The sequence below is a fragment of the Poecilia latipinna genome, unplaced genomic scaffold (assembly GCF_001443285.1).
Source record: "Poecilia latipinna isolate Pla-1442-1.1 unplaced genomic scaffold, P_latipinna-1.0 Scaffold3745, whole genome shotgun sequence".
NCBI lineage: Eukaryota > Metazoa > Chordata > Actinopteri > Cyprinodontiformes > Poeciliidae > Poecilia > Poecilia latipinna.
This window is the reverse complement of record NW_015116361.1, coordinates 15,672-29,265: the sequence shown is the minus strand read 5'-3', so window position 1 is coordinate 29,265 and position 13,594 is coordinate 15,672. Positions and strand designations below refer to the sequence as shown.

The 13,594-nt window shown below is 34.8% G+C and overlaps 1 protein-coding gene across 4 annotated transcripts in view; it reads right to left on the bottom strand.

Moving 5' to 3' along the window:
- Positions 1–9,674: 9,674 nt before the first annotated feature.
- The window catches only part of LOC106941563 (C-reactive protein-like), a 13,032-nt gene continuing 9,112 nt past the window's right edge, over positions 9,675–13,594 (bottom strand). For 2 of the 4 annotated variants that reach the window (XM_015024624.1, XM_015024623.1), the window contains exons 4-6: positions 11,031–11,130; positions 10,627–10,924; positions 9,675–9,926 (exon numbers count right to left, since the gene is read on the bottom strand). In XM_015024624.1, the coding sequence (XP_014880110.1) occupies positions 9,708–9,926; positions 10,627–10,924; positions 11,031–11,130 (617 nt within the window). In that variant the 3' untranslated portion in view covers positions 9,675–9,707. Of the gene's footprint in view, positions 9,927–10,626; positions 10,925–11,030; positions 11,131–12,452; positions 12,502–12,592; positions 12,620–13,594 lie in introns of those variants that run through there. The other 2 variants (XM_015024622.1, XM_015024625.1) reach the window with 2 other exon arrangements.

The window sequence follows — 13,594 nt, the reverse complement described above, 5'->3', positions numbered from 1 at the left end:
TTTGATCATTAAAGCCTGTTTTTAAATATAACCAAATCTCATTATTTCTTAAATTTATGCTAAGGGGTAAATTCTGGACGGGTGCTGAAACTGGTTAACGAACCTGGTGGAGCACAGACACAAAATTGAATGAACTCCAACACATGCAAGGTGTGGGAGGAAAAACACACTGCTTTTGCTTGTTACCTGGATGGCTATCTGGATGGCTACCCGCCTCGTCACCAGGGCAGAGGTCTGTCTGATGAAGGAGTGGAAAGAAGACATGATGCTTGCGGTGCTGCGCTGCTCTGTCTACCTACACTTTGCACCAACCGCAGTGGTGTCCAAAGACGATCCTTGAGGGTCGTCATGCATGTTTCAGTTCTCTCCCTGGTTCAACACACTTGGATCAAATGATGGCTAATTTAAAGGCCTCAGTAGAACACTGACATGTTATAGGTTGTTACTACCGGCTGGTACAGAACTAAAACATGCAGGATGCTGACCCTGGATCGACTTTGGACCCCACTGGCCTAGTGCATTCGAGTTGACAGAAATAGATGTAGTGGGGCACATTGTGTGTGTGTGTGTTGGAGAGGAGGGGAAGTCTTGGGACCGGATAAACGAAAGATTAGCGACTGATAAAAAAAGTACAACATGGCTTGTAGACGAGAGTTGGTCCAAGGCTAATGACTTAGAGGTAGAAGAGGAGAGGCAGGAACAGAGAGTATCTGTTGTTAAGGGTACAAAGTCTGGAGTAAGAAGAATTTTTCCTCTTCATTTATGCCCTCAGCACCCCTTTTACTCAGACATCTTGTTATCTTGCATCTAGAAAATATTATCGGTGCACACAATCTGTAGTCCCTCACACCCTCTCACATTGTTTTATTCTCTCATTACCGAGGAAACTGCTGTTGATATTGGCCTACTTCCTGGTGTCAGGAAGCTATCTGCTTCGTTTGTGCGCGAATGAGTATGTGTGTGTCAGCGCCTTAGATAAAGTCTTCTAATATGTCCTTGGGAAAGAATTACAATGTGGTGACATGCAGAAACACTGTGACACAAGCTCACATACACACGTTATTTTTATAATGTGTGTATGTTAAAAGCCTGAAAAATCCGTAAAACCTTCAAGGAACATTTATGTTCAGCTCTGTATGAATTTAAGCAGCATGGACAACATTTAATGAAGGGTTAATGAAGATATGTCTGTGAAATGTGAAAATATATGTTGACTAAAAGTGTCAAAAGCAAAAGTGAAAGTTTTGTAAAATCATTTGAGATTTTTTGATGAAACTAGTTACATAATTGTTATTAAAATAGTTATTTTAGCACAAAATTGCACATGTAAAGTGAACTAGCACCAAATCTTAATTGATGAACTTAGTTTAGAACATTGGGAGCAAAGCACCAAACACTTATTTTTGTTAAATTTTTTGTAAACAAGGTTCAAATGTAAGAGTAAGGTGATAATATAACCAAACAATTTTTCAACTCCACATTCTTGTGCTTCAAAAATGTTTTCTTTGGATTACAAACGCGCTGAACAACCATGACTGGGTTAGCTGTGAATTAATAGATTTTAGAAAGAAAGAAAGTCTTCAAGAAAAGACTTTGGGTTCGTACAGAGACGATTTCTGTTTCTGTTAAGCTTTTTTAAACAAAATTTAAACAAAAATAGAAAGTATGCAAGATGTTTTGAAACAAATAGATAACCTTAGTATTCAGAACAAAGCTTTAGCAGTGCATTTTGAGGGTTTTCAGTTTATTGCAGGATTTAATGCATTATGGCCCAGAATATCATTGTATGCAAACAGAATCTCAAGTAAGTGCTTCTTGGTGTCTGCTGAAATAGACCTACAGTAGTCTCAATCTCAGTCAGCTGAGATAAACGTTGCCCTCCATTACATCAGGAAGCTGTTTCATGGTCACAAGGGGCTTTTTCTGAGTTCCCAGGCAGCACAGGGTGCTTAATTGATTCAGCGGGAATGTCAAAAGAGAGGTGTGTGAGGTGAGAAGTGTTACTGCTGCAGCCCCTCTCTGGGCAGCCTAATTTATCGTGAAGGTCCCTTGAAACTTGCAAGTAGGCTACACTGTTGCCGGAGCAGTAGTTTGTGCAAGGTTACACATCCAACATTGAAGAGTTCAGTCTGTTGAGAAATGTGTTATTTTAAATAACTGCCACAGTCACATGCAATAAATTACAATATGTGTCCGGATGTGGCTCGTTTGTCAGATTGAGAGTAGCTTTTAAACATATTTGAACTGAGCTTCTGAAATAAATCTTAAATAATCTAATTTATTGACTGAGTCTGTAGTCCAACGTAGTTGGGCTGGCAGCAAAAATAAGAGTCTAGATAACTTCAAAAGAATTAGACTTTTCTCTTCAGGCATTTACAGCTTAGGCAAACATGGTGCTATAATGAAAGTTACAGATTTGAGTTATCAGATGTGTAACAAGACTGAAGAAGATCACATCACTGTTCCATCCATCCATCCATCCATCCATCCATCCATCCATCCATCCATCTTGCCAGCCAGCCAGCCAGCATCTGTACCTGGTTACCCTGGTAGTAAGCAGATGGGGCTGGTGTCCTTATCCAGCTGTCACTGCGGTCAAGAAGCCGTGTATGCACCTCAGACAGGTTGCCAGTCCACCACAGTCTAAAAACATGCTAGATTGGACTGGATATTATTGGATTACCACACTGACATGAGTTTTGAACAACTGGGCTTCCAGTCATGCTGCAGTGGAGGCTCTGATGAACTGTCAAACTTAAATTCAAAGATTGGAGAGTTTGTATCCAAGGGAACTGGGCTGGAGAATGTGTGAGCGTCTGATCAAACCTGTTGAAGAACTGCTCCACATTATTTACCCACCCTACATTTCCCACAGCCTGGGAGTTTGTTTATGACCTGAAATTATTTTCAGGCTCTTTCAAACTCCTCTAACGTTTCTCTGTTGCAGCTGCGCGCATCACATTGAAGAGATGCTTTGTAGAGACCGGAAAAGCTCTGATAATAATGTCTGCCTGTTCTTAATCTAACTTCAGCCGTATCAGAAATCTTCTTGGGCATTTTCTTTGCTTGATATATTCCTGAAATAGATTAATATATTTTCTACAACCACAGAATGTTTCTTCTGACACGGCTATTTAAGAACTGATACTTGGTGCATCAGATAAGGTGTAATAACTCGGTGTCTGCTTAAACAATTATAGTAGGCATTCACTTATTTTCTCTGCTTTCTTTTGACAGGCGGTGACGAGCACCAAGGCTGATTATCTTAAGATCCAAACGAACTTTTTTTTTTATCAAAACATCTTTTTTTTTTTTTCTATTTTTGTGGCTCTAGTGACCTTTATTTGACACTAGGCCTCTAGTTTAAAATAGTGGCTTATTTAAGGGCGAACACACGTTGCAAAAGTCAACAGGGTCAGACTTCAACCCATGATGTCCGCGTTGAGGACTGAGGTCTCTCTTTGTACATGGGTCACGTGTTTTACCCCTACACCCACTGCCACACCCATTCAAAACATCTTTGATATTATCAAAACTTGTTCTTTGCCTTTTCCAGTAGATCTTGTGTTTTTTTCCCCCACAGATCATATCTAATTACGTTGCAGCTAGCTATCAAGTTTTTTTCCAATTGGAGATATATATTGGAGTATCAGTCTGAAATAATCTTTGAAAGTCTATGCCTATCTTTTGGTATTCTAGGACTATTAGCACAGCTTCTTTATACTGTAATAGTCTGCTGAATATTACATCCAAACCAAACATTTACCATCAAAGAACTGCTCTATGGGTCAAGGCAAATGTCCCACGCAAAACAAACTTAACGACATGTCTTCTGTTTGAGCCATTTTTCTGACAAAGAGGTTGCTGGAATCAGGAATTTCAAGCTCTTTACATGCAAAGCACGTTGTCTACTGCTGAGATACATCTCCTACTCACTTCATTTTAGCACCTTATTAGGCCCTTGTGAGGAAAATCTTGTCATAATTACCATGTAAAGTCTTGAATAGCCCAGAAACCTGTCAGTGAATTTGACTCTTGACCAGCAATTCTAATCAGCTCATCTGTGAGCAAGAGTGAACTAGATTTAAAGAAATTCCCTCTGGGTATTTTGTGAAAGTGTATTTTTCAGTGATACACAGAAATGGGCAGACAAATGCATTGACAAATTTATAGTAGAATATCACAACGCCTTCAGTTGTGACTGTGTTCAGCACAAACTAAAAAAAAAAAAAACTGTAAAATGGAGTTAACTTTTAATGTTGAGATGAGAAGAGCAACAATTTCCAATGCATATATTCAAGATGAACTATTTGCTGAGAGATCCTTCTGTGTCCTCTTCAAAACGGTGGTTAAAGCTGTGATCATTCAAAATCACCCACTCATACCAGCATTGACCTTCTGAGGATCCAACTGATCCCATTTTCTTTAACTGCATGATTTTGTTGTTGATGTAGTTCCACTCAATGTGACTTTCACAAAGGTTAATGTCACCAAGTCGTGGGTGAAATCAGACTTGTAGATACAAAAAAAAAAATCAACTTGACAGTTTTAACAACAAAATAAATAAGAAAAATGCTTATTTCTTAGGGCTGAAGCCAATCACAAGACAATTGAATCGTCTGAAGATTCATGAACATAATTCATTTCAAAAATCAAATACTCGAATTCCTCACTTTAGCTGTAGGCTGCTACACTCATGGATCAGTTACAGAATTGCTTTTATTAACTTAACCAGAAGGTTAACTCAGTTGCACTGCTAAAGTTCAGAGGACTCATATGTAAATCTTGTCATTGCACCAACATATATAAGAAATATCTTTTTTCTGATATGATTGTTCACAGGGACTGAGAAACTATTTTGAGAAACTTTATACTTTTGTATAAAGTTGCCACTGAAGTATCCAACATCTGTTTTCTTACTGAACATGTGTGCTGATGTTGATGTTTTACTATAGCGCTACAATTGGACTCAGCAGCCATAAGGAGGAGCGCAATCACTGCCAGGACAGACTTCTTTAAGTGACTTTAATTATTTAAAGATACCAAGGATACAGTAAAAAGGGAGTTAATATATATTCAGCAAACCTACATATTCACTATTATAATTCAGACTGAACTTGTCAATGACATCAGATGAAATTGTACAGCATGCACATGATGTATGTAAATATTTTTATTAGACTTATACATATGTGTTTATTGAAGTTAGAGATGGGATAATAAATGTATGCGCTGTACGTATGACAGCATCATAGCATAAGACAAAATGTGTTATTTTAATACTTCATTTCAATATGATTTCTTTGTAAATGTAATCTGTCTTTTTATGTAAACTGACCTAGCGGATGCAGCATGCTGCTGATGCTAATTGGGATCTCAAAAAAAATAAAATAAAAAATACATGAATGGACATTATGGTAAAATCTGGATCATTAAGTCATTCAATTAGATGTAAGAATTGTAAAGTTTTGCATGTCTAGCCATTTAGCACATGAAGATACATCACTTTGAAAGTGCACTTTTAGCTCCCAATAAAAAGAACTTGAAGTGTTTTCTTGCTGCTTGGTTTAGTATTCAACTTGATATGAGTTGCAAAATCTAACTGCTATAAAGTCAGGAGCTAGAAATGTTTCTCCTTTCCATGTGTATGCAGAAAATGAGAAATAAATCAAATAAAGACAGGGCACACAATTCCACTGCAACAGAAGAAAATATATATTGAGCAAATTGCATGGAAGAACCAGGTAAGGTAAGGTAATTTTATTTAGATAGCACATTTTCAGCAAGACCATTAAACGTCTTTAGGAAGGTATACCTGTACGTCAGGCAAATACACCTGATGTACATGTGTATTTGCCATTTATAAGCAATGGATTATGGTAGTTTTAAGGTGCTATCTTATCATCTTCAAAAACAGACAGAGAAGATCTCTGCCATATTCTGTTTAATGTCCTGGGTATCTAAGTGTCAAGTTTTATATGCATTGTTATTTATGCTTGTGTTTCTGATTACTGCTTAACAGAAATGTGTTGATCTGTTCTATGGTTCCTTGGTCTTGTCTTCTGCTCTTTGTGTTTTTGGATTTTGTTATTTGATCTGTTTTACTCCTTTCCCAATGTTTGTAGTTTCATTGAGTCCCAGTACTTTTCCAGTGTCTATTCACATTCCTGCAGGTGAATAGACACTGGAAAAGTTCTTATCACTTTTCCAATGAATAAATACCTTGTTTTCTATCATCTGGTTTTCCTCAGTGCCTCAGTGCAGCTGAAGCTCTGAGGCCTCAAACTTTCTTCAAAGATACAGTTCTTCAGTCAGCAGTAAGATCCAGGACATGTGCCCCCTATGTAGTCTGTGTACATTATAACAGAAAAGTAATGGTGCCAGACTTCAAATGAATGCCAATGAAAAAGCAAATTACATTTTAAGAAGTGATTTAAAATGTTAAAAGGGTCTTATTAAAATCTATCCAATACAAAACAGGCAGACAATGTAAAGAGACCAGTATTGGCCTTATACCGTATTTTGGATAACTTGAAGACACTGTATTAATGATTTTTCTATGCCCTAAATAATGAAGGCATAGCAATAATCCAGTCAATAAAGTACTTGTAATAAAGGCATAAATCATTAAAACAAAAATAAGACTTTACATTTGCTAAAAGCCAGAGGTGAAAAAAAAACTTGATTTAACAACTGAATTAACTTGTTTGTATAATTTTAAGCAGCAATCAAAAATAACACTAAGATTCCTAACAAAAGTCAGACAGAATGGAGCTAAATGCCTAGATTTAGATTTTCAGTAAGAATGTTTTCACCAAATATTATGACTTAAGTTTTATTATTTAGGTGAAGAAAATTTAGATCCATCCATGATTCAGTTCATGGGTAGAAAAACATATTTCCATCCATGAACCTGTCCAGGTATTTTTTTTTCTTCATTTAGCATCTTTAGGGGCATATAAATATGCAAAGCAATGAAACAAAGATTGAGTTTCACAAAAATCTGACCAGGAGGCAATGACTGTAAAATAAACAAATAGGGCCTAAAATTGAGCCTTGTGTATGTTAATGGTGTGGCCCCAGAACAAACTTACTTACTTTTTTGTGTTCATTTAACTCAAAACTTTAAAATCTTTAACCTAAAGGAACTTTTCATTTTGACTTTATTTAAAACAATTGAGTTCAATGCCAGTTTTGTATCCTACATCTGACCTACTCAATACAGTATATTATGATTATCCAAATCAATTAATTAAGTTTATCCATCTCAATTTACTGAGTTTTTAAAACTTCATTCATTAAGTGTGTTTAACATGACACATTTAAGTCACTCTTACTTTAATCATTTATCTTTGTATTATAAATAATTCAAATCTCTTTGACTTAATTCTACAGAAAACCAGCTCAAACCTTTAAGTTGTTCAAAACTAAAAAATTGAAATATCCAAAATCATATTATCACTCACAATGTACTTAAAATATAGCTGGAAATTAAATTATATTGAATGCATCTTTAACATGTTATTTTAGTTTTTCAATGAAACCATGCAGCCAAGGTCAGCAACACAATTCTTAATTATGTAGTGGGAAGACTAATTTTTTTAAATGAAAATGATCAGCATCATCTTCAAAGATAGTACAGTAACATAAACAAATACATCATGAGCTTAAAATAACCTATAATTCTTAGTTGCAAGTTTTATCAAAAAGTACTTTCTTGTAAAATGGTTCAACGTTGATTCTGGGGTAAAATTTGAAAATGGTATTAAAGTTTTTGACTACAAGTGACAGAATGAAAGTTTATTTTGTAATTATTGAAAGAGATTCAGGTTAATACAAGATTTTTCTTCTTCCTGCTCCCTTTCCACTCGAGTACAGTAAGCGTTGTAAAAGAATGTATTTGTAAATTAATGAAGAAATGTGTTAAATCAAGTGAATAAACTGATTGACTGATTGATTGATTGATTGATTGATTGATTGATTGTATTATCAGAAAGGTATGAATTAGTGTTATGAATTAAACATGGTTATGATGTTAAAATTACTCTAAAAGCAGTTAGAGTAATTTATATAACATAACACATATTTTATCAGCTATTGTGCGATATATAAATAAAAAAAAATATGATTTATTGACAATTTTTCAGGTTGTTCTCTATCAACACCCTTCCTATAATCTGGAATTCCAGTGAATTCCAGTTCAACACATTTCCTTTTGTGTAGTCGCCGTCATTTGTGTATTTCTGGATCTCACAGGGTGAAAGCTTGTAATCCCACATATGGAGATCTGACATCATGCCGACAAATGATTGTGTGGCATCAAAACCACCAGCATGTGAATCTTGATCTTGTACAAAAATTAAACACTGTTGTAAAATAGATACAATAATCAAACAGCACAATAACAGAAACTGGGTTTTCTACAAACATACAAGTTTTATTGGACATACCTATAAAAACTTTGTATTCTGACCAGAATGATTTTGTTTTGCATTCAAGTATAGAAATGAGGATTTCAAGCCTTGTAATTTTGGTGAATTGAATATTAAAAAGCAGAAAGTCAGTTTGAAGCATCCTATGTGTAACCCACAAGAAAGGTTACTTCAAATACCCTTGATAGTTAGGGTATGGCAGGAAGGTTAAGTTACTTCAATCACTAATTCTAACACTACACACTTATAAGGGATGTTGGGCTTGATCAGAAGATTCTGAATTTGTGGCAGCCTAGGTGTGAGCAAAAACAGAGGAGAGCACACAGTGTCTACGAGGAAAGAGCAGAACTTAATATAACACTATCCATCCACATTCACAAATAAACCAAATTTGCACGCATTTGAAAAAAAAAGAAGAAAAAAAGAAAAGAAAATAACCCAATATTTTTAGTCCTTCCTGTCACCGGGTCATAAAATACGGGCACATTCGATCCTTTGGGCTGGGCTCGCCATCCAAATCTGGAAGTGATCCAGTTGTCTCTGCAGCACTACAGGTCAAATAGTGCACCACCACAAAAAACCTGACCGATGCCATACGTCACTACACGGGGATTTTTATGAGTTTTATTGTCAGATTAAAAAACAGATATTGAAAGCAGGTTTCTTGAAAACTATTTACATCTGTGCCTTTTCGGACATTGACAACTTGTAAAGAAGTCATGATTTTCTCCCTCATATAATACATAATATGTATATATATATGTATAAAAACTGTTACAAAAGGGGAACAATGGCTCCAGCTAATGTTGGGGCCTCTCACATGAAACCCTCCTACTAACTTCATGGATATCTGAGAATTGCATTTATTTTTTCTCTACTTCACGTTTTACATACTGACAAAAAACATATATCTAGACATTCGTAGTTCAGTTCTCAAACTCACAGCTCTTAATTCTTTTATTTTTGGACTATTTTAATGAAAATTATTAGATTTTTGAACACCTGTCTTGGAAGTAGTCAGCTCTTAATGATTCTATATTCAGTTACAAGTTTAATCGAAAAGTTTTTTTTGTAAAAAGTTCAGCATTGAATCTAGGGTAAAATAATAATAATAAAAAAAACAGTATTCAAGTTTTTGACAACGTATGACAAAATGATTAGTGTAATGAATTAAACATATTTATGATGTTGGAATATAAAAAACAGAGTAAATTGTGTTCATGTCATACAAGTGACCAATTATTGTGCACTATATAAATTTGTAGAAATTAGGATTTACTGACAAGTATTCTGTTGATTCTCGATCAGCACCCTTCCTATAATCTGGAATTCCAGTGAATTCCAGTTCAACACATTTCCATTTGCGTAGCCATGGCCATTCGTGTATTTCCGGATCTCACAGGGTGAAAGCTTGTAATCCCACATATGGAGATCTGACATCATGCCGACAAATGATTGTTTGACATCAAAACCACCACCATGTGAATCTTGTTCCTGTAATCAGAGAAGAAAACACAATAATCAAACTGTAAACTCACAAGCACCAACAGCCCTGCAAGCTGCAAGAGACGGCATTCTATAAACATTTTCAGGGAAATTAATATGATTCAGAGGTTTAATTAAACATACATGTCAATACTTTGTGCCCTGACTAAGATAGAATAAGGAATAGAATCATCCATCATTGATGAAACAGAAAATATTTGAAGCCCTAAAATCAGAAAATTAAAGTAATAAGAATAGATTAAAGATGATATGTAACTCAAAATATTACTACAATGAAGTTGTAGCGACTTCAATGCAGCAATGAAGCTACAGTTGGCTGAGCAGGTTTTAGTTATGCTGCACATCTCCAATAAGCCATGAATATAAAATTCTGACACAACATTTTTTAAGTGGGGCAGATTAGCTCAAGTATGCCTTTGCTTATTGTATGAGTTATTACAAACTATGTGTACCTAATTAAGTTGGGTATTTCAGATTGAAACTGTTTTTCCCAGAGTTTGTTTCCATAAATCTCTGCTTAACAAGTTTGCACACAGCCGCCTTCAAGCTCACTCTTAGGTTAGTTTAAGCTAAGCCACCACCAATTTTAATATGTGACTAACTTTGATTGAATCATAAACTTGATACAATTTGGGATATTTTTCATAATGTATTAATATTTCTATATTTACTGTGTTTAAAAACGCACCTGTCCCAAAGCAATAATAATTGGTCCATTGATATTGGATCCAGAGCTGGTAAATTTCCTGCTTGAAGGCTTTCCATCCACCCACAGTTGGGCCAAACCTGATGCAGCATCCCATGTTGCACAAACTGATTGCCACTTGTTCAGCTTGAAGTCCAGTCCTTCAAAATTTGCGGCCGTGTTCCTTACATACATTTGAAAAGAATCTAAGTTGGCCGATTTGAACAACAAAAAGGCGTTATCTAAAGAGGGTAGAGCCAACGAGAAAAGAGAGTGATGTCTTTTGAGGTCTGTAAAGAACCTGTTTTGAGGCAAAAGACATGAAGAATTTAGTTTTAGCTGTAGACATTCATGCACTCTGTAGATAGCTTTATTTGTTTTCATGCATTTCCAAGGTTAGTTCTTACCTCAAACAGACAGTTACAGCCTGTAAATTTTGACTTGATGTCAACCTAACATGTGCTGTGTTGGTTTCTTGCGGGAAGGTGAACATCTTTCCTGAAAGATCTTTTAAACGAAGGAGTTATTAAAGAAATTTAAAAACATTATTTTAAAAAACATTTAAAGTTATGAATACTTTCAAAAATAAAATATTCATAGTTCTGTTTAAATTATTTTCCACTTGGAAATTAGGCTTTAATATCATTGCTGAACTTGTTTCTGACAACATCTCCTCATATTTGATATGATGTTACACTGAGTAAATTTAACTTGTAGATTTGTTAACCTTTCATTTTTTATTTTTTAAATTATAGTAACTTCTGTGAGTCACAGTGAAAGTTACACAGCACTTTAACCCTTTGACTTGGAACCAGACAATTCACTCTGAAAACATCTATTTTACTATTTCATTTATTTTTGAAAAAAAAAAAGAAATACCATAACATACAAATCTGTTATTTCATCAACTAGATTAAATCAATGCAGTTTTGTCAAGATCTGCCTTCTCATTGACATGATGTTAAGGAGAAGGCAGATCACTCACATTATTTCAATGAGACACAATGTGAACTCAAAATATTTTAGAGAAAATATTTTAGAGAAATAGAGAAAGACAATATCACTCTCTAAGTGTACACCAGACTTTGCAGTGAGCCTAAGACAACATAGTTGAAATCACTTAACAATCCTAATTTGCTTAACTCTAAAGTTAAAAAAGCGAAGCACAACTTTCAGACCAAATTGTTGAACAGCACCTAACAGTGTTTGAAGAACTGAGTGTGAAATGTTGTTTATGGATCCAGTGGGAAATAATCAGTTGTGACCACAGTTCTTATCAACTCATGACCTACTTGAACTCACGTGATATCATGATACACAGCAAGAAGGTCAGGACAGTCAGCCTTTGTTTTTCTGTGGCTAATCCAGCATTTTATTACAGTCAAAGCACATTATTTTATTATTCTAGTTTATTACAGATCAAAAACTCAGCCAAAGTCCAAACCAGGCACTAGCACTGTTTAGATGGAAAAGACTCCTGTGAGTGTTTTCATATGAAGTTAACTCACAATTTTATTTCAGGTTTGTAAAAAATATGTACTCTTAGCTGGAATGATCAAGTCAACCAGCTAGCTGACCTACATGTTTGCTTACTGGCAAATCTGAAACATAAAAGCTAAATGTTGTTAACAAAAGAGACAGCAACACAATTTTACCAACAATTGTTTTATTTTATTTATTCATTTATTAGGGATAGAAAATAATAAAAAAGTCTTCATGTTCCATCGTATATTTGCATAGGAGTTAGAAAAACTACTTAATTTGCTATCATATAAACCTTTAATCTATATTATTATATTGTTAAAAAAGCAACAAGTGTTTTTTCTTACTTTGAGGAATGGCAGCACATGATGCCACCAACAGCAGCAAGAGCAGCATCTGATACAAGAAAACACCATACAAGTCATAAAATATTAACAGTGACAATACTCTCAATAAAAATAATGACTTATTCAAGCTGTCCACTCACCATAGTTGTCATGAATCCTTAGTCCTTTTTGTAGCTATGTAAATTTAGTCAATTCTTACCTTGGATGCTGATTCTTGATGTGTGTGAAACTATCCGACTGTCACTTTTATACTGTAGCTGTTGGTAGAATAATCATATTTTATTGCTTTCCTTGGTATCCCCGCCCTATCTGACCTACCTTCTATGTAAGTTAGCAGTAGTGGATATTATTTAATTTATTTAGAAAGACCTTGTGAACAACATCAGTTAAATTAAATAGCATTTTACCAAAGGAATTACATGTCATATTTCTCATATGTCTGAATATTTCAGTTTTATTTTTTGTTGTTGTTGTTTTTTGTCGCATTGTTTTTACTCATTTTGCTTATCTAAGTTAATGAATTGCAGAGTTATCTTTTTTCCAGTTTAATGGAAGAGATACAGCAATTACTTTCTTGTTTTGTTATGATGCCTTATCAATTTGGACTTTTGCCTCTTTTGTTTCCTTGTATTGATTTCTTATTTTCATTATTTTTCCTTGTTCTAGTTTATTCCCTCTGCTAGTTCAGTTTCTTATTTGAATTTTGGACTTGTTCTTTGCATTTTGTATTTATTTCATCTTCTTGTTCTGATTTATTCCTTCTGTTAATTCAATTATTTCTTATTGTTGAATGTCATCATCCAAATATCTTTGACCACTGTGATTCCTGTGTTTTTCTTTTTTTGTTGTTTTTTTTTCTTTACCAAAGAAAATGTATTTAAATTTACTACCTGACCAGATGTTGCTTAGTCATGTTTAAAACTTTTACTGCACCTGGTGGACCGACAGTCAGCATCGTTACTTTGCAGCAATGACTCTGATTTGATTTTCAGTCAGCCAAATGTCTAAATTCATGAATTTTAAATGTTTTAAATGTGGCTGTATGTGCGGGTTCACTCATCTTCTGCCTTCTTCCCATATTCCCAAAACACGACTGTTAGGTTAACATCTTAAATTTACGGAAGCGCATTGCTATCACGCGG